Raw genomic sequence first — 19,577 nt, forward strand, 5'->3', positions numbered from 1 at the left:
AGCCACCATGCCCAGCTAATTTTTTGTATTTTTAGTAGAGACGGGGTTTCACCATGTTGACCAGGATGGTCTTGATCTCTTGACCTCATGATCCACCCGCCTCTGCCTCCCAAAGTGCTGGGATTACAGGCGTGAGCCACCGTGCCCGGCCCCCTGACAAGATGGCTTTCTAATCCAAATCCATAGTAGCATAAACAGGCCAAAATGAGTCTTATTTTAGAGTGCTTTGAATGTCTGTGGCAGTCATATTAGAATGTTTAGTAACACAGACTTGATGCTTTTTTGCCTCATTTTTTGTTATGCACATTCATAATAATACTTTAACACATGATTAGGTCTACAGTTAAAGAGCCTCAGTTTAGATGACCTTAGAAACATCCTCCCTCCCCCAGTCCTCTGGCATTCTGAACCTCTCCATCATGGTAGAAAAGCATATACTCTTTCGCACATTGGACATTTAGGCTATGATATTCTTTTACTTAAAATCCAGCCGTTGCAGGGGCTGGGACATTAAGGCTGTATTGGAAGAACTGGAAAGGAGGAGCCCCATTTATAGGGCAACCTGCTGGCTAGTAGCTCTGGGAATGTGGACTCTGGTCAAACTTTTATTATTGTTATTATTATTAGAGAAATCAGAAATATATTTTTATAAACGTGAAATTGCTTACATTGGTGAAATTTTAAATGTTGAACACTACTGATTTTTTTTTTAAAGGACATTGGAGAGACAATATAACATATTTTCAGACTTAATCTACCCTCTAGCTGCCAGTCAGAACTTTGGCCTGGAGGTTGAAGAGTGTTGCAGGTCTGCTGGTTTCTGTCTATCCATTGGGACTTTTCCTTTGTCCTTGTTACTGTGTTGCTGTAATCTCTTTTCAACTTTGCAGGTGATTTATTTAAGCAGTCTATTGTTGTCTTTTTCTTTTTGGTTTTTCCTAACTGGCCCTCAGATTCTGCTATTTATTTGAATGCTTAATACTTTAAGACTTTTGACTCCCACCCCCTCAATGTTTTCTTCTTGGTGTTTATAGCCACTTTGGGGGGCCTTGTTCACTATGCCATTAGGTATATGATGTACTTTGTATCGGGAAGAATGTTTAGAGTGGCCACCTGGCTGGTGCTGTTTACATTGGTCATGTTTATTAGGTCTTAGTTAATGTGTAGTCAACCTTGGTGGGTGTAAATAAGATTCACTTGTTTCCATTTTGGTAATTCTTAATGTAGGAGACCAGCTGTCTTTACTCTGGGCAAGAAAAAGTATGGGTCATTTTCCAGTTAGAGCAAGAAGTTACTTCAGAGAAATACTGTTGTCTTGGTGGCCAGCGATGCAGAGCAGTTCTTCTTTCTTAATCTGATGCCAGTGAAATTTGGTCTAATAACTGTTCCAATGCAGTGGAAGTTTTCTTCAGTTTTAATTTACTATTCTTGCTTCTACCTCATGATACCCTCCCTTTCCCCTCTTTTGCTTTTTAGAAATGGAGAATAAAAAATACTGTCCTAATGACAACTCAGTTCCAAGGCCTGCAGTCACCTGATCTTCCTTGTGAATCTTGGGTTTGGTTGTTGTTGTTTTGTTTTTAAATGAATTTATTAAAGATTAGGTTAGGTTGAGATTGAAAGACAAAAATGTATAGATTTTTTTGAATATGTACAGTAAAGGGAATAATGAATATTATAACAATGATATATTGACAAAGGACGGATGTAAAAGCATGCTTGCATGGGGCATAAGGATATAGAAAGGGCACGTTTCTAAACCATCTACTTCCGTTATAGTGATTCTCAACTAGAAACTGGCACTCAGAATTGTTGAGGAATTCTTTAAAATAGTCTAACATAGACTGATAGAGTGGTGTTTGAGTAGATCTACACTATTCACAGAAGAATTGGAAAATTTGGATTCGGGGTCATGGTTCCCTTTAGAAGAGTGGCTTACGAATCTTTTTGTTCATACCCATCTCAGATTAATGTAGTGGATGATAGTGAAAATTTCTTTTAAGCTTGATCTGAAAGAGACTGCAGTCATAACTGCTCTAGACTATACTGCCTGGTCCTTAGTAGGTACTTCCTGAAAGTCTTATCGAGAGTAAGACTGTTTACTGCTAAGCAGTTTACGTGTTAAATCTACTGTGCTGAGAGTTCATTTAGAGAAACTTGCACTTTATATAGGATAAAGTTGTAACAGGAAATGGGTACCCGAAAACTCTGAGCAGTTCTAAATCAGGAAAACTTCAGTCTGCCCTTCTTTATAATTTAAAATTTTCTGAGGCAGAAGGCAGAAGTCCGCTTCAATTTTCAGTATCAATGCTGTGCACAGTCTCTTATTGTCTAGCATTTTAAACATTGGGAAGTAAAACGCCTCATTTCTTCTCAAATACATGTCCAAAATGAAATGTTTAAGTTAGAAGTGGTAGTTTCCATAGCAGCAGTGATTTAGCATTTTTTTTTTTTTTTTTTGAATAGCAAAATGTTTAGCATAGGTTAGGTAGAGAGGTGATTGTTTCTGGCTGAGGGTTCTTACAGGTTTCCTTCTGTGCCTTTGACTTCTTTGGACACCTTAGGACACAGGTGTGTTCCAGAGAAGCTCCATTGAGGGGTGGAATGAGTGGGGTTTTGTGCATCTTTGTTTTCCTAGCATCTGAGCACAGCGCCTGTTACATGCAGTGGATCAGGGATGTTGCTTTTCTAGCTTTGCGGAGTTTCTTTACTTCTCTTTATGGTATCATTCTACACACCAGACCTTGGCTGTGTTGGGTAGAGAGTATAAACTTCACGTTTTGTCTTGATTTTTCAGATTGGTGATGAGATTGTCTTATTTTAAACTGTGAGGTAGTGACAATGGAACACACCTGTCCCTGGTTTCTGCCCTGAAGTTTATATTCTTTTAACAAAGGCTTATAGCTAGGAATTTAAAAATGTTTATCCCACTTGCAGTTTGAACGTCCAATATAGAATTAATAGCTATATGTGGAAAGAGTTGTGTGTGTTAGTGGTAGGACCTTGACAGCCCACTTTCCCCCTTTTCCTCCTGACAGTCTACCTTCCTCTTTATAAACAACCTGAGATAATATACAGGGTTGCAATGGAAAGTTTTCCGACTTCGCAGGGAACATAAAACCACATGGATTAAGTAAGGGGAAAGCTTTTTACTTGGCATTTTGAATTACAATTCGTGGCATTCATTCTCTTTGTGGATCTTCTGGATATTTATTATATTGAGGAGATAAAGGTAAGTCAGGCATATAGGAGCCCACAGGAGTTATCTGGTCCAACGGAGTGGTTCACAGAAGACTTCCTGGAGGCGTTGCCTGCTCTTTTCCTGTGCTGAGGACATTTCCATTAGGCAGGAAAGAAGAAAGGTAGTGAGGCTGTTGTAGGTGGAGAAAACAGGTTGTGTGACACTGGGAGTGGGAAGAAGTACTGGGAGTTTGTTAGAACTTGGGTATATGATGGTGGAGGGGGGGATGCTGGGCATGTGGAGGAAGAGTTAGGAGCCGGGTCAAGTCAGCTGCCTCACTAGGGAGCTGAGATGTTACTTCATAGGCAATGTCAGCAGAGGCTTTCAAGGAGATGGTAGTGGGGTGCTGACCATTTTTTAGTTAGATCCCCGCAGCTGTGGAATGAAGGGAAGATTGGAGAAGGGGGCAAGCCTGGAAGCAGAGAGATCAGCTAGGAAGCTCTAGATATGGGGTCTCAGCACTGATGTCAAATTCCGCCTAATACTGTGTGAATTCTTGAAGTTTTGAAATTCTTATTTGTAAACTGAAGAGAACGTAATATAGCTCGTAGTGCATAAGATTTCTTTTGTTTTGGGGACAGGGTCTTGCTCAGCCACCCAAGCTGGAGTGCAGTGGTGTTAATCATGGCTTATTACAGCTTTGGCCTCTGGGGCTCAAGCAGTCCTCCCACTCAGCCTCTGTAGTACTTGGAACTGCAGGCACATGCTACCACGCCCAGCTAATTTTCATATATTTTTTTGTAGAGATGGAGTTTCTCCATGTTGCTCAGGCTGGCCTCGTACTGCTGGGCTCAAGTGATCCTCCAACTTCAGCTTTCCAAAGTGCTAGAATTACAAGAGTGAGTCACTTTGCCCGCCCCACAAGAGGATTAAATAAGATTTTGTTTGTAAAATATCTGGCTTGAGACTTGGCGTGGAATGAGGAATCAATAAATGCTAGTTTTTTTTTCCCCTTGCCACTAATTCCTTAGCCTTTTTTAGTTGTAGGATTCATTGGATTCTACAGAAGGCAGGTAGATCATCTGAACTTCTTTATTGTAGCAAAAGATACTCAAATCCCATGGAGACTCCTTTTTTATTTTAATTTTAATTAAACGTGAGTTTGAAGTCACAGTTTAAATTCAGGCCATTTTGAAAATCATGATAGGAGAAAGAAGATAGGAGAATGTATGGTTTTGTGTGAAAGTCCATATGTGGATTATTTGTCTGATCCATTAATTATGGAAACTTGATCCCGTTATCAACCTAGATTTTAGGGTATTATAGTGAATTAGATTTCTACACTGTTGTTTTCTCTGTATTGTAAATCTGAATATAAGCAGAAGATGCCTGGATCATTTTTGGCATTCTTAGCAGAATAGGGAGGTAGCAGTTTCTAATCTTACTCAAATTCCAAGGGCCTGAGCATAAGAAGACTTGAAGAGGATGAGAGATGTGTACTTTTTTTGGGGGATGGGAGGGTCATGCACTGTTAAAAGTAAGGTAAATTGAAATAGACAAGGCTGTAATTCTAATGTGAAATGCTTGAGCTGTTGGTACTCTGTATATTTAAACATAGTCTTTGGAGGTCTGGGGTTAAAAATTGCAGCATTGCAAGTAAAAATTTTTAACTTCCTTAGTCACCATTTGTGACTGTGCTAAATGTAGTTTAACATAGCATCTGCTTCAGTGGTCCAGGACAGGAATTAACAGTCATGATTAGGAAAAGTCTGTATACTGTACCTTCTGTCCACAGTGTTTCCTTTTCATGTTAAAAAGCTCCCAATGCAACTCTGCAGCTTTGTCCATTTAGATTTTGGGGCGGCTGGGGCAGTGGGGGCTGGGGGATGGGGACTGATAGGCTTAATCCAAAAGTAGATAAGCACATTTTCTATGCTAACATTTTAAGAGACATCTTCTTTTGTCCAGCAATAATGATAATAGCCCCTAGTATTCAGTTAGCACCTTAGAGTTTGTAAAGTGCTCTGACATTATCAGACAAAATATGTGTATGTAATTAAAGCTTTTAAAGAGAATGGGCCCCTTTACCTCCTCTGTTCCTTCCCAGAGTGAAAATAATTCAAAGGCTAAATGGCTTTGTGGTTTGAGTCTTAAGAATTTCCTGTTAAAATGTAGCTTGTAATTGCATATGTGTTCCCTTCTCTTCAGCCTATGGGAGAGAGAGGTTTCTCATCAACGCTTGGAAATAATGTGTGTATATACACACCCAGGTTATACATATACATACATGCTCATACACCTGCTTTATTTTTCATCTCTAACATGCGGGGACTTGTCTCACCTACTTTTTGAGATCCTTAAGCATTTGTTTCAAATGTGCTTTACCTTAATGATACTAAGATAACTTGGAAAGTGGGAAGTCTGACAAAAGTAGGTGTGAGAGGAGGCACTTTGCTGGGTGAGATGGTAAGAAGTCATCAATATAAGCATCAATCTAAAATTTCTATTTTAAGGAAAATAACTTTCTTAGTGTATGAATCTTTTTTTTTTTAAAGATGCCTCAAATTCCGCAGTAAATAAATGATAGTCATGTCTCTAAATCAAAAGTATACATGTTTTTGGAATCTATGGACTTTACACATCAACAGAAAAGAAAAACACATTTCATAGGTGAATACCAGTAATGGAGATGATACACAATTCAGAGAGGAAGCTGTCTGTATTGATCAAGGTTTAGACTCTTTGTTTTGCTCTCAACAATACGTCAATGAATTATAAGATATTTATATGCCCTGGGATGGCATCCCCTTTATTTTCAGTTTCTCTGAAGTTCTACAGAAATATTTGTAGCCTCCTAACGTTACTAAGGAAATAAATCTGGTTTTGTTAGTTGACATTTTATATGCCTTTATTTTTTTGGTGTAATCTGCTTGAGGTTAAACACTCACTATGTAGCATTTGGCTTTCTACTTCTAAGTCCTGCTAAATAACAGTGAAAAATAAAATGTTAACCTAAGTGGCCAGGAGGAGTATTGTGGCACTTTGTAGCATTTGTGAGTTAAAAAACATTATTTGTGTTCATAAACCTTTCTTGTCTTTTACGTTCCCTTTAAGATTAGTCATTGTTTCCGCTTTGGAATTTATACATGACAGAGTGTTTTAGTGTCTGTATCCAACAGAGGAGCTATGTTTTTAACCTACCTAATGAAAACACTCAACTACTGGGATTAATCTGAGGATTTCCAATCAGCCTTTCACAATTTGTACTACCCTGAGGGGGTTCCTGATTAGCTGTGACGTTTGTAGAAGCATCTGAAGTTAATCCAATTTCTATATTGATTACTATGTTATCTGTCATAATTTAGCAATTCAGATTTATCTGCCTATACCAAACAAAACCTCTGCTACAAAACTGAGGGAGTAGTTGATTTTATTCTTATTGTACTCATATATCTTTTTAGACTCTGTAGCCAAATAATGGCATGGAAATTAATTAGGTCCACTGAGGTTGGAATGAAAGAATGGGGTTGGAATGATTCATCACCAGAGGGTAATGATTTAGTGTATTCCAGCCTATAACCAAGATTGAGTTAACCCATGGCTTAACTGTTACTATTGTAGAGGTATATAAATGACCCTGTTGAAAAATACAGATTTTAAAGTTTACTCCCATTTCACAAAACGTGGCTTAATCTCATCTTCACCCACTTTGTTTTTAAACTTTTTGGCGGGGAAGCTTTGAGTGTTTTACCTTGAATTCTGAAAGTTTTAAGGGGGCTCACATAGATTATGAAACAATTTTCAATTTTCTGACATACTGTGTTTAGTAGTTGGATTTATTTATTTATTTTTAATTTTGAGACAAAGTCTTTGTTGCCTAGGCTAGAGTGCAGTGGAGGGATCCATGCTCACTGCGAACTCTCCTCCCCCTCCCCCCTTCAAGCCATTCTCCTGCCTCAGCCTCCTGAGTAGCTGGGGTTAACTAGGCTTGTGCTACCACACCTGACTAATTTTTGTGTTTTTAGTAGAGACAGTTTCACCATATTGGCCAGGCTGATCTCAAACTCCTGACCTCATTATCCGCCTGCCTGCCTCAGCCTCCCAAAGTGCTGGGATTACAAGCATGAACCACCACACCCAGCCAGTAGTTGCATCTTTTAAGCCACTGATTTTTGACTTTGTATTTGCTCCTAAATGAATTGGTTGGTTCTTTTAAGAACCTGGTGATGGATTCATTTAGGAGCAAATATAAAGTGAATAGTGAATATCCAACCATAAAGTGAATAACTCTTGATATTTATAAACTCAAAATTTTTGTTTGTTGGGTTTCCTTAAGGAGGAGATACATACATGTATGTATGTGTTTTTTTATTTTATTTTATTTTTTTATTTTAAGGCATGACTCTCCATAAAAGCTTTATCTTTGGTTATTCATCTTGTGTTCTTAGTGTCCAGAACATAGTAATTGTTTTGGTGGTGGTTTGTAGGAATGAGAGCAGTTAGAATCTAAACCAGTTTCTTGACAGCAGAATTTTAAACAGTGTATTGATAGAATTAAAATGTAGCGCATTAGTAATGTGTTTTCTTCTGGGTATATCCAGCATCTGATGACTTCTCCTCGACTTCACCCTGGTTGGAGTCACTGTCATCCTGCACCTGAATTGCTGCAGTTTCTTCATAACTGATCTGTTTCCAAACTCACTGAGTCTTCCTGCACACCCACACACAATTTATTTTCACAGTAGCCACATGCTACTCTTCTGCTCAAAACCTTTCTATAGTTTGCTTTTTTGTTATGGTGGCTTTCAAGGCCCTGTGTGTTCTGGCCTCATTACCTCTTAGACTCATCTCCTCTTACTCTCCCTGTTAGTGTTAGCTCCTTGTCATTCTTCTGCACAGCAGACAGGCTTTGCACTGGCAGGTCTCTGCCTAGAATCTTTTCTTCTAGATATCTCCATGGGGCTGTCTTTATTTCCTCTTAGACCTATAACAAATTAAATTTATTGTCTTGAAACAACACGGATTTATTACCTTACAATTCCGAAGAACGTCGGAAGTTCAAAGTGGCTCTCAGTGGGCTAAGATGAAAGTGTTGGCAGGGCTGCATTCCTTCCAGATTCTTTATGGGAGATTGTTTCCTTGCCTCTTGGATCTTCTAGAGGCTGCCTATATTCCTTGGCTGGTGGCTCCATTTAAAGCCAGCAATGTCCTTTCAATTTCTTATGCTTCTTCACTCTGACACTGTCTCACCTTCCTCTTTCACTTATAATGAACATTGTAATCACATTAGGCCCACCTCAGTAACCAAGGATAATCTCCCTTTCCCAAGGTGAGCTGATTAGCAGCCTTAATTCTACAATCTTAATTCCCCCTTGTCATGTACCATAACATATTCACACTTTTGGAGTAGGATGTAGACATTGAGGGGAAAGGGATTATTCTACCTGTCTCAGCAGCTAGCCTATACCTCCTTCAAACTGACTTAAAGCTTACTTTTTCAAAAAGCCCTGCTTGTTTAATGCTGGAAACTACCCATCTTTATCTCCACATTCTCAACCCCCCTTATTCTTCTCTACATATATTCCAAAGCACACTTATTTCTTGCTAATATACTGTTTTCTTCTGTATGTTCATGCTTGCTCTGTATACACCATTCACAGCAAATCAGCACTCCAAGATACTTCTTAATTGCTGTACCTTGGGACTGTCCTGAGTTCCTGGGAACTGCATGCAGATGTTCGCTGAATGGATGAATGAACAAAACATGAAACTTAAGCAGTTGTTTTTCACCAGATCTTTACTTTCTCATTGCCCAACCTGGTTACCTGAAATGGACCTAGACTGAAGAGAAGGCCTTGGGACCCTAAACTCATCTTACCTCTCTCTAACCTCAAACCTTTTTAAACCTGCCAGCTCTCAAACTACAATACCTCAGAAAGACTGGCATGAAGGAGACTCTGTACTTTGTCTGTAGAAGTCATAAAGGGCTAAGAGACAGAAAAATGTTAGTGTTTGCTGCCAGAGAACGTTCTCCTTATGACTGCTGCAGCTATTCAGTGCATTTTCTCTGCAAGTTCGTGGGCCCTTCTTAGCCCCAGGGCCAAAATGTGAGTTTGAGGAATTAGTAGACCTAGTGAGACAGCTAGCATGGTATGTGGGTGGGCTGGAGAATTGACAGGGATTTTAGATCGTAGAAATCCTATTACATTTAAAGCTACAAACCTTTATTTTAGGAACCACAAAGCAAAGAGATTTAAAGAAAACAAACTAATGGCTTGTTCCTGTAACTGACATTGTTAACCTTGTGATTTTAGCACTTGGTTGACTATTCTCTTGCTTTAATAATTAAGTGAAGCCAGAAACATACCCTGAAAATACCACTTAGTAATTTGGGAAGGATCAAGCATTTGCTGTAGGAATGGTATCTCTCAGGCAGATGACCCCATTGGCTGCCTACCCAGCTGTCATCTATAAGCTCATATTATTTCATCAATTATTTCTAGTGCTTTTGTCCCTGCTGCAAGTTCCCCACAAGATGACGTTTCTTGGTAAAGGTCGTGCTGCCTTTTTTGTTTTTCTTCTTTTTTTGGTAGGTATGGATCTAAAACTTTAGAGATAGTTGTCCTCTGTTCATGTGTAACTTGGCATTTAGGGAGAGGTTTGATGTAGTCAGAGGGAAGGCCTTGCATTAGGTTGATTCTGTCCTGCTGTGCTGTGCTACTCAAGGTGTTCAAACCTTCCACCTGCATATAAGTGTAGAGACCAAGGTCACTTCATCCAAGCTGGGCCTTTCCAGCCTGAGGTGCTTTGCCACTAGCCCTGATTCTTTTCAGAGATGTTATCATTTCTATTTGCCTCAACTTTTCTAGTTAGTATCAAGATCACTTGTGATTCTTGACTTAATCGTGATGTGTGTCTAAATGCCTCCTTCAAGATCTGTTTAATTTTCCCACATTTACCTTTACTTTTGCCTTTTTCCTGAAGTTGGACCCAAATTCCACATGCCCTATATCCATAACCCTGCTGGCCAGAGACTTGGATTTGTCCTGTCTTCTAGGGTTTTGTAGTTGGTGTGATAGATTGCTGAAATAAAAGTACACAACTGATCATGAAGGTAAATTGTTTCCTTTGTTTTACTGTATGACAGGAATTTAGACTTCAGTGGATGAGGGTGGCTGACGGAGTGCGCCAAAACTTGAAAACACGCTTCATAATTACTTCTGGTTTGAATACTTGGTAGGATAGAAAAACAAGTTTAAAAATTTGCACACATTTAGGGAGGGGATTTGCTCTTTCATTCTCCAATTTTTAAGAAATTGTTACTGCTCTTTCATTTTTAAATGCTTAGTTTGTCCAAACCCCTGAAATGGAGGTGGATGGTTTTGGATGGAGCCTTGAATAAGGGAGATGGAACTGCATAAGCAAAGCTAGAAAAGTGAAGACTGGATTGTTGGAGGGACAAGGCGTAGTTCAGATCTTAAGGTGCTTGTAGAACTGGGCGGGTAAAAGTAGTCGTACAGGATCTCAGTTTATACCTAGTAGTTTACACTTAATTTGATAGGGAGCTTTGGAGGGTTTAGAAAGTCTTCCTGGGAACAGTGTTAGGGTAGATGAGGATAAGGAGAGAGGGACCTTTTGGAGGCGTTGATTAGGTGGTTTAGAAGATGAGAGCTCAGGTCAGGATGGCGACCATGGCAGTGGAGTGGCTGGAGCAGACAGGACAAGCCTTACAGCAGGTCGTTGTACTGGCCCTTTTAGCAGCCTTGCTGTGGCTTTAACCCACAGAAGTCTGGTCCCCAAATGAGGTGGTTTCTAGGCTATGGAACCTTTCCCCCTTCTTACAACATTATGCTAAAGTGAACTTAAGAAAAATTCTCAGGATATGTTTAGGACTTTTTTTTTTTTTTTTTTTTTTTTTAAAAGATAGTCTCTCACTGTCACCCAGGCTGAAGTGCAGTGGCTTGATCTCAGCTTACTGCAGCCTCGGCCTCCTTGGTTCAAGCCATTCTCCTGTCTCAGCCTCCTGAGTAGCTGGGACTACAGACCACGCCCGGCTAATTTTTTTTTTGTACTTTCAAGTAGAGGTGGGGTTTCACCATGTTGACCAGGCTGGCCTTAGACTCCTGACCTTAGGTGATCCACCGAGCTCGGCCTATTTAAGATGCTCTTGATTAGCTATCTGGTTGGTGGCTGTGTGAAAGAGGTTTGAAAATACTGAAGAAGCTGATTACCTTAGTTTGCAGAATTTTTTAATTGTAAGATTAGAAAATACAGACTGTTTTTCTCATGTGACCAGGAAACTATTGGATCATTTTGACTTCTCAAATGCAGATATGAGAAATAAAGCATTTATTTTCTAAATTCCACTATTGTGAAAACTGTAGATGTTAAAATTCATAGAGGACCATTTATAAAACTCTTTATGGCTCTTTGGAAGTAACTGTGTATATAAAAGTAGAAACCATCTTCTATTTCCCAACAAAACCTGTGCTTTCACCAAAGTAACGATCATTTTATCTTAGAGCCCAGTGAAACTTCAGAATATTCTAGATTCATCTATGCTAAAGTGCCTTTTCATAAATTATTACTTGGTTAATAACAGGAGGAAAAGCAGTCTGAATTGGCACAACTGATGTCTAAATTAAGAGGAGAATATATATTGAAACATTATTTTTTTAAGCCTTAAAATTAATGGCTCTGTTTCACTGGAATATGGCCTTTTTTTCTTTCCGAAAAGTTTCAGAGCCAATGGAATCTATAAATAGTACACAGCCCAGTTGTCTGTGGTAGATTGAGTAGAGCAGAATTGCCTGTCCTTAAGTGAAGGGGAAGTAGCTTTACATTTTTAGTAACGGAATTGTTGGCCAGCATAAAGGTAAGGGCCATGTGAGCAACTTATTTATAACTCTCCATAAAGGTATGTGTCTGCCTCAAGCGGAGAGACTGTCTGGGGTGCTTGAAATGTAAAAGTGCAGTAGAATCATTTTCCATACCCAACCTTTCTACCTAGTTGATGCAGTAAAGTGATTGTTCACCTCCCTGGGGCTTTCGGAAAGGGGCGTGTCAATAGATTAGCTCATTAGTGTCCACCTCCTATGGAATAGAAGGGACTGAGGTAGTTAAATTACAGTCTGTTTTATGTAGTGAGGAATGTTTAGACTGAACTCCTGAAGGTATTCAGGACATACATTTGTTCCTGGTTTATCCTGCTGAATGTGGTCCTACTGATGTAATCTAACTGCAGTTGGGTTCTTATAAAAAAAAATCTTTCATGGGTGTAAAACATTTTTTCACAGTTTAGTTTAAGTAGTTTTTTGAAAAATAAAGAACACAGGGTCAGACTGAATTCTCTTGTTACAGTGGGAGAAGGGAAGAAGAGTAAAATATTTTCATGGCATCCTGTAAAAAAGTTTGTTAACCCTTTTTGGTAGATGCCAGAAAGTGGACTTCTTTGTTATTGGCGACATTGCTAGTATCAAGAGTAAATCACTTACAGCCAGGATTGCCTCTGAGGATAAAATTTTTATAATTATAAATAAGTAAAAGGTATTTTCGGACCTCTTCTGTTATTCACTGTCTATTTTTAGAAGCTAAGTTTTCCAATTATTACGTTGACCATTTGAAGCATCTGTACATATGGCAAAAAAGTAAACTTGCGCTTTTGTGCCAATATCATGGCTCTGTTTGGTAGTCGGGCAAGTTGCAGTAAGTGGTAAATGGCCCATTAACTATATTGGAAGCCTCATAGCAGCACTAATTTCAAATCGTGCTGGGTTTACAATTTACATATTAAAAAATGTTCACTTGATTTCATTCAGGGACAAAGCTGACATCCTATGCAAGCTTTACTCCAAACAATCCTATTTATCGGTCCAATTATTTCAATTGAAGGATGCTGGTTTACTGCCTCTTAGTATATGTGAACAATTCTCAGTGAAACTGTTAGAAACTGGTTTGACTCTAGTGGCAGAAGAACCTCACAGGGTTTCTATTCACTTTTAATTTTAAGTCCCAGGATTAAGGATCATTTGTAGTATAATGTAACAGTGAGGGCAAATATAGCTTCTCTTAATGTCCTTTTGATATTTTGGGAAAGAGTGCTTTATGCAAAGCGATCACTTAGGAATTGCATGATCACTTTTTCTCACTATAAAATTTCATTCACATTTCCTCCCTTCTCCCACATCCTTAATAGAGAAGACAGCCTGCAGTATTTTGCTTCATTTTACTTTACTTTTTTAATTTTTGAGGTGTGGTTTAAGTTAGTTCTTTAGAATAGATGCCAAGATAACTAGTTGATATTGTTTTAAAATCAGGCTCTTAATTAAAAATGCTTATATTTGTGCAAGAAAACTACATGTTAAAATGAATTTGGAAAGATTAGATTGGAATTGCCTCAATTTCAATTAAGCCACACTGCATGGACGTGCTGGGAATATCAATACAATCACTGTAAATTTTGTACAAACTGATTTGTTGCATTATCTTGCTCATCTAACATACGGTACTTTTTGTGTCCATATTGCAGACGGCAACTCCAAACTAACATGGCAGTCAGACTGTGTGATGTGGCTTCTCTGCTTAGAAGTGGTTCGTGGGCAGCAGAGCCTTGGACCGGGGTCTGTGGGATTTTTCTTAAATTCTGTAGGCTACTTTTTTTTTAGCATGTTGCAGGAGTGCTGAGGCCATACCAAACACTTGAATCTTCCATTGGCATACTAAGTATTCTTATATTTAACCTATTGTGGTATGGCCATCATTAGGACTTAAAGCACATTGCAATTTTAACTTTAGTGTTATGTGTAGCATCAGAACCATGCTCTTCTATGTAATTTTTTACAATCTAAATTAGGATTTAGCGTAGACTCAAAAGAGTGACAAGCTTTTTTAAAAAACAAAAAAAGTTTTGGTATGGTCTGAATACTAAGTTACAGTAATTCTATACATTCTGTTTACTATGTATTTTTTTGGTTACTAAATTTTGAAGTTATTTACAATTCTCAGTGCTCAAAAAAAAAAAAAAAGTTGAAATTATAAATCTGGCTGAAAATTATTTGCCCAGTAACTGTTGAAAGAGTTTGCATTCTGTGAACAGTTGTGTTGAGCCTATCAATGGAATATGCATTATTTGTAAAATATAGCACATTAGTATCATTTTATGCTGAGCAGATGGTCCTATAGCAGAGAGATGCTGTAATTTTCAGCGCACACAGCCTACTGCAGCTGTTCACTTGAATGTTGGCTTAGGAGCTCATTCTTGCCACCTGAACATGGAAATAAATGTGCAATTAAGTGAGGAGTGTTTGTTGTCCTTTCTAAATCTTGCTAATTTCTGTCAACGAACACTTTATGTTTCAAATGCTATCCCAATGAGCTTTAGTCCGAATCTTACATTTGGGGCTCTCGTAGTTTCTACACCTATCCAAACTTTTGAATAGTGATTTCAGGGTCTTTGGCCACTTTAATCTTGTAGCTCATTGTTTCCATAACTGCTGGGCAAGGGTTAACCCCAGAAGAATTTTGCTGTGAAAAGAATGACCCACAGCTAATACTCTGCAAACCAGAACAGTTATGTTTTATTAGGAAATCTGAAACTTCTTTTTTCAACCTCAAATAGATTTGTTAATTATAATACAACCCATATCTTGAGTTATTTAAGATTTTTAAATATAGATCCAAAGGTTTATTTTCCTTCATCCCTTTAAGTATTCCCTGAGAAAACTTAGCTTACTTACCCAAGAGAAACAGCTTGAAGCTTGCAGAATAAATACCCACTTCTTTGACAAGTAAGGAAATGAAGTCACGGAGAGATTACAGGTTGTTGGATATTTCAAAAGCTATTCTGGGTTTTGCCTCCTGTTTTTTTATCATGACAGCACTGATTCTTGTCCAGTCTGACCAGTCTCAATCTGTCCTATACTGCCGCCTTTTATAAACATCTCCTGGCAGTAGAGATTTCTTCCTATATGTTTACCTGCTAATGTGCCCTTTCATTTTTCTTAGGCAAAAAACTGCTTTTTAAAAGACAGTTTTTTTCTCTTTCCTTGTAACCCTCTTTCCCTTTACTTTGCTTTTTTTCTCTGCCTCAAGTTCTTTGCCTTTTCTATGTTAAAGCTTCCCGAAAACTAGCATCCCATCAATTCAGAATTGTCAGTTTTGAGAAGTAGTCTTTGTGGAGGTGAGAGATGTATTGTATGAAACATGAAGGATAATCCTTTCAGTGATGCTTTGATTTTTAGATTCCACCACAGTCTTGGCTGTCCAAAGTTAGGTAGTTACTGAAAAATGCTTTTGGAAAATTTGGGGCTGTGGTTTGTGACTCTTTTCCATAGGATTGGTTTTTAGGAAACTAGATTTAAAACTGCTTACTAAGTGATTTTTAGAGTAGCCTGAAGAGTTTGAGGCCATTTCCCCCCAATTCTGCTCTTTATCTGTATTTGGAGTTTATAGATACCCTGTTACTTGCATTTTCAACAGGCTTATGTGCTCAAATGAGAATTCCTTGGGCTGGTCTGTTTGCAGAAGTTGATGTACTTACATTGGTGTTTTCATTGGCTGAATAGGTTTTCTTTTTTCTCCTGAAAAGCAGAGTCAAGGAAAAACACCATATTGAATTGTTTGGGGATTTTATTTTGATGCTGTAGATCAGTTGCCTTGTTGGTAATTTTTAGCTGCCAAGGTTGACAAGAGTGTCCTATTACTCTATTAGTTTCTACCAGGTAGACAAAGTATTCATAGCTTCATTCCCAAGTTACCTTATAATTCCTTTCCACTCCCTAAAACATAGCATCTCTTTTTTTTCTTACCAATAGTAGAGATACGATATTGTCCATCAAAAACATTTTCAATATGTAACCAAAACAGTACATGTTGACAAATTTATATTTTTAAAAGTATTCTTGCTTTTTGATTTTTAAGTTAATGGCTCAGTTTTAGAATATTGAACCTCTTAGGCTAACTGAAAATCTCTTCAGAGTTAGGTATGTCATTTTTTGGTTCATTTTGGTAGCATGTTCAGCACTTTTATTTTCTAGTATGATTTTTAGTTAGGGTTCAATTCTCTGCCCTTTGATACTTAATTTCCTCATCTGTGGACACTGCAGGTGAGTAAGGTTATGTGAATAGACCCAGAATCTGATTCTAGAAAATGTTTAAGATTTAGATTATGCTTATGTGCATGTGTGGAATATGTATGTGAAAATAAAATTGTAACCTTAAGTTGAATAGCTTAATATGAAGCAAAAATTAATGTAGGTGTTAGAGTTTTTGTTGAAGCATTGTTGTAATTTCAGCAGAACGACTTGTGTTTAGTGACAGGTGTTTAAATTCTTGGATGGAGTCTCTAATAGGTTGTGAAATATGAAATCTGACATTTCTTATTTTCTCTGTTTTTAGCAGGTAATTGCTGCCATGGAAACACAACTGTCTAATGGGCCAACTTGCAATAACACAGCCAATGGTCCAACCACTATAAACAACAACTGCTCGTCACCAGTTGACTCTGGGAACACAGAGGACAGCAAGACCAACTTAATAGTCAACTACCTTCCTCAGAACATGACACAGGAGGAACTAAAGAGTCTCTTTGGGAGCATTGGTGAGATAGAGTCCTGTAAGCTTGTAAGAGACAAAATAACAGGTAAGCAGTTTTATGTAGATGACTCATATTTAAAGGATCGTGTCTCAAGATATGAGAAAGTAATAAGATTACTGCTTATAAATAATTCACTGCTGCAGTTTAAAATATCTAGATTTTTCTCTTTTATTACATCACCAATATGAAACTTAGTTTAAAATTTTCTTTTTAAAGCATAAACTATTTTGGGGGCAGTATATATTATAACTGGACTTTAATATACTCTCATCTGGATAGTATCTTTGGAAAACATTCTAAAAGTGTGTGTATCTTGGATAAGAAGTGTCAATTTAACCTTTATCTTTCAGTGTTCTGAGTGTATTTAATTTAGCATTTCAACAGTGAAATACAATATGTGTTTGGGAGAGGGGAAAAATCTTAAAATGTGTTTTCCTTACGTTAGTATAATCCTTTTGCTAATATATGATGAGATAAATGGTAATATTCACATTGTCAGTGTATACATATTTTCACTGATATGATACTGAGTGTAATGAGATCTTACATTCTGTTCCTTAACAAAGAAAGGACGACATGGTGTATAATTATCCCCCTTGTCATGAAGATAAGGCTTTAATTATAGTACATTTTGAATATTAGGTAGTTGAAAATCTCCTTAGTATTTTTTAAGATTTGACTAAATTTTTAGAGAGAGCCAAAACTTAATTTAAGGAGAATGTTCTTGGGATAGAAGGGTTAATGCTTCCCACAAGAGTTGTTTTCAAACACTAAAAATATATGAAGGTAGACCCCATGGATTTTTCATGTCAGTCAAATTTGATAAATGGTGTGTACCAAATTGCTTTACAAAGCTTATAACCCAAAATATAAACTGGAATATTTGAAATGAGTAAAGGGTACTTAAAGGCAGTGTGAAGAGTGAGACCAGCAGTCTGAACTCACACCTAGTCGTGTGACCTTGGATAAGTCAGCTCTAGGCTTCCGGTTTCCATTGGCAAAATGAGGTAAAAGGCAGAGAAAAGGGGGTCACCCTGGGCCATTTCTAAGGTCTCTTTTGACTTTTTCATACATAGGACTTTGAGCCATTTCGTTGATCATTACGGAGCATTCTCTTCAAGCTCTCCAAATAAGTTCTAAAGCCTGGGCTTCGCCTCATAATCATATTTCCTCAAGCTACAGATTGAGATTCACAGAGAGAATTACTGAAATCAAGTTAAAAACTAAGTACAAACTGATTGTTATTGATCCACATCAAACAATCATATTTTAATTACATTGCTTAAATGTTCACTATGATATTATCAGGAAGGTGGTTCTTATGTTCCTGAACACTGATAATCAAATGGATGAGATTTTTCAATTTATTTTCCAAAATGAGTGTGATCGGCATATGTGAAATTTATAAAGAGTTTTCAATAAGTTGAAGGTGAAGAACAAAAGGCTCTTCTTTGTCTCGGCCCTAATGTTGAATTTTGTCTTCTGTTAAAAGAAAAACAACATCCCTTAAATGTGGATTTTGCAACCTTTTTAATATAAAAGATAAAATATGATAAATGACTTGAGGGCCATGGCACAAATGAAGTGATTTCTGATTGCTTAGTGGCTCCCCTTACCATCCAAAAGAAAGATGCTTGAACAGAGCATGAAAGTCATGTTTTGTTATGAACTGACGTGATATTTTATATGATGAAAATATTAAACAAATCATACATCTTTCATATTAGGCATTTGCCACAGGAGACATCTTAGAGATTCTCATGTCTTACCTCTGGTCAGTCTTGAATTAATCTTATGCTTTTGTAAATCTTTAACTGGAGCAGTTATGTGGCAAAATGGGATAAATTTGAGTTTTTTATCTTTACCTCCTTTGCCTCTCTAGCTTTAGTTTGGTAGACTGTGGTAACAGACACACAGCACAATGGGTACTCTTGAATACATGGCTAGATACTAAAAAAAAACTGTGTAAGTATTTCTTGTCCATTTCCTTCACCTGGGACCCCTGCCCATTGTCTTTTCAGTGGCGCCAGGGGAAGGGTGTAATGGAGATTTCCATTGTGTATATATAGAACATTTTCTTTATCCTTTTATTCGTTGATGGACACTTGGGTTGCGTTGAGTTCATATTTTGGCTATTGTAAACATTGCTGCAATAAACATGGGAGTACATATATCTCTCTGACAAACTGATTTCATTTCTTTTGGGATAACAACATGCAGTGGTGGAGTTGCCGGATCATATGGTAGTTCTGTTTTTAATTTTCTGAGGAACTTTTTATACCATTTTTCATAGTGTGTTAATTTTCCTTCCCACAATAGTATACAAGGTTGAAAGATGTTTTCAATGTTCGTTTCGTGATGACAGACAAGTTTAGGAAATGCAGCACTCTGTAGTTCTTCATTTAAGATCCATTCTGAATAATCACTGTAATAAGAACTATGAAAACTCCAGCAGTAAAGAAAACCTGTTTGATTTATAGTTCCTCAGACTTACTTGATCATAGAACCTATTTGGAGGACGCGGGGAGGGTGAGTTTATCTCCCTGACAGTGGATTCCACTGAACATGGAGCTATAAAAGCTTTTGAAATCATTTTTTGTTAACTGGTTATCAGACCCATTTAACCTGTTCACATTAATAACATATGAGCATGTTTCCTTAAACATATATGATAATAAGTTAAAAAGTTGATTAAGCAAATCTGAACACTAGGCACCTCAACTTCTGGTAATCTTGTTTTGATTTGGACCACTGACATCTTATTCATAATATGGGTTAAAATGGCTTTTAGAAGGATCTTAT

General features: G+C 37.6%; 1 protein-coding gene across 36 annotated transcripts in view; it reads left to right on the plus strand.

Moving 5' to 3' along the window:
- The window catches only part of ELAVL2 (ELAV like RNA binding protein 2), a 156,210-nt gene that overhangs the window by 71,450 nt on the left and 65,183 nt on the right, over positions 1-19,577 (plus strand). For 11 of the 36 annotated variants that reach the window (XM_037744805.1, XM_037744806.1, XM_017546027.2 and 8 more), the window contains one exon: positions 16,577-16,820. In XM_037744805.1, coding sequence (XP_037600733.1) covers positions 16,577-16,820 — 244 coding nt within the window. Of the gene's footprint in view, positions 1-13,709; positions 13,826-16,576; positions 16,821-19,577 lie in introns of all 36 variants that reach the window. The other 25 variants (XM_037744792.1, XM_037744796.1, XM_017546024.2 and 22 more) reach the window with 4 other exon arrangements.

The sequence above is a fragment of the Cebus imitator genome, unplaced genomic scaffold (assembly GCF_001604975.1).
Source record: "Cebus imitator isolate Cc_AM_T3 unplaced genomic scaffold, Cebus_imitator-1.0 Scaffold186, whole genome shotgun sequence".
NCBI classification, from domain to species: domain Eukaryota; kingdom Metazoa; phylum Chordata; class Mammalia; order Primates; family Cebidae; genus Cebus; species Cebus imitator.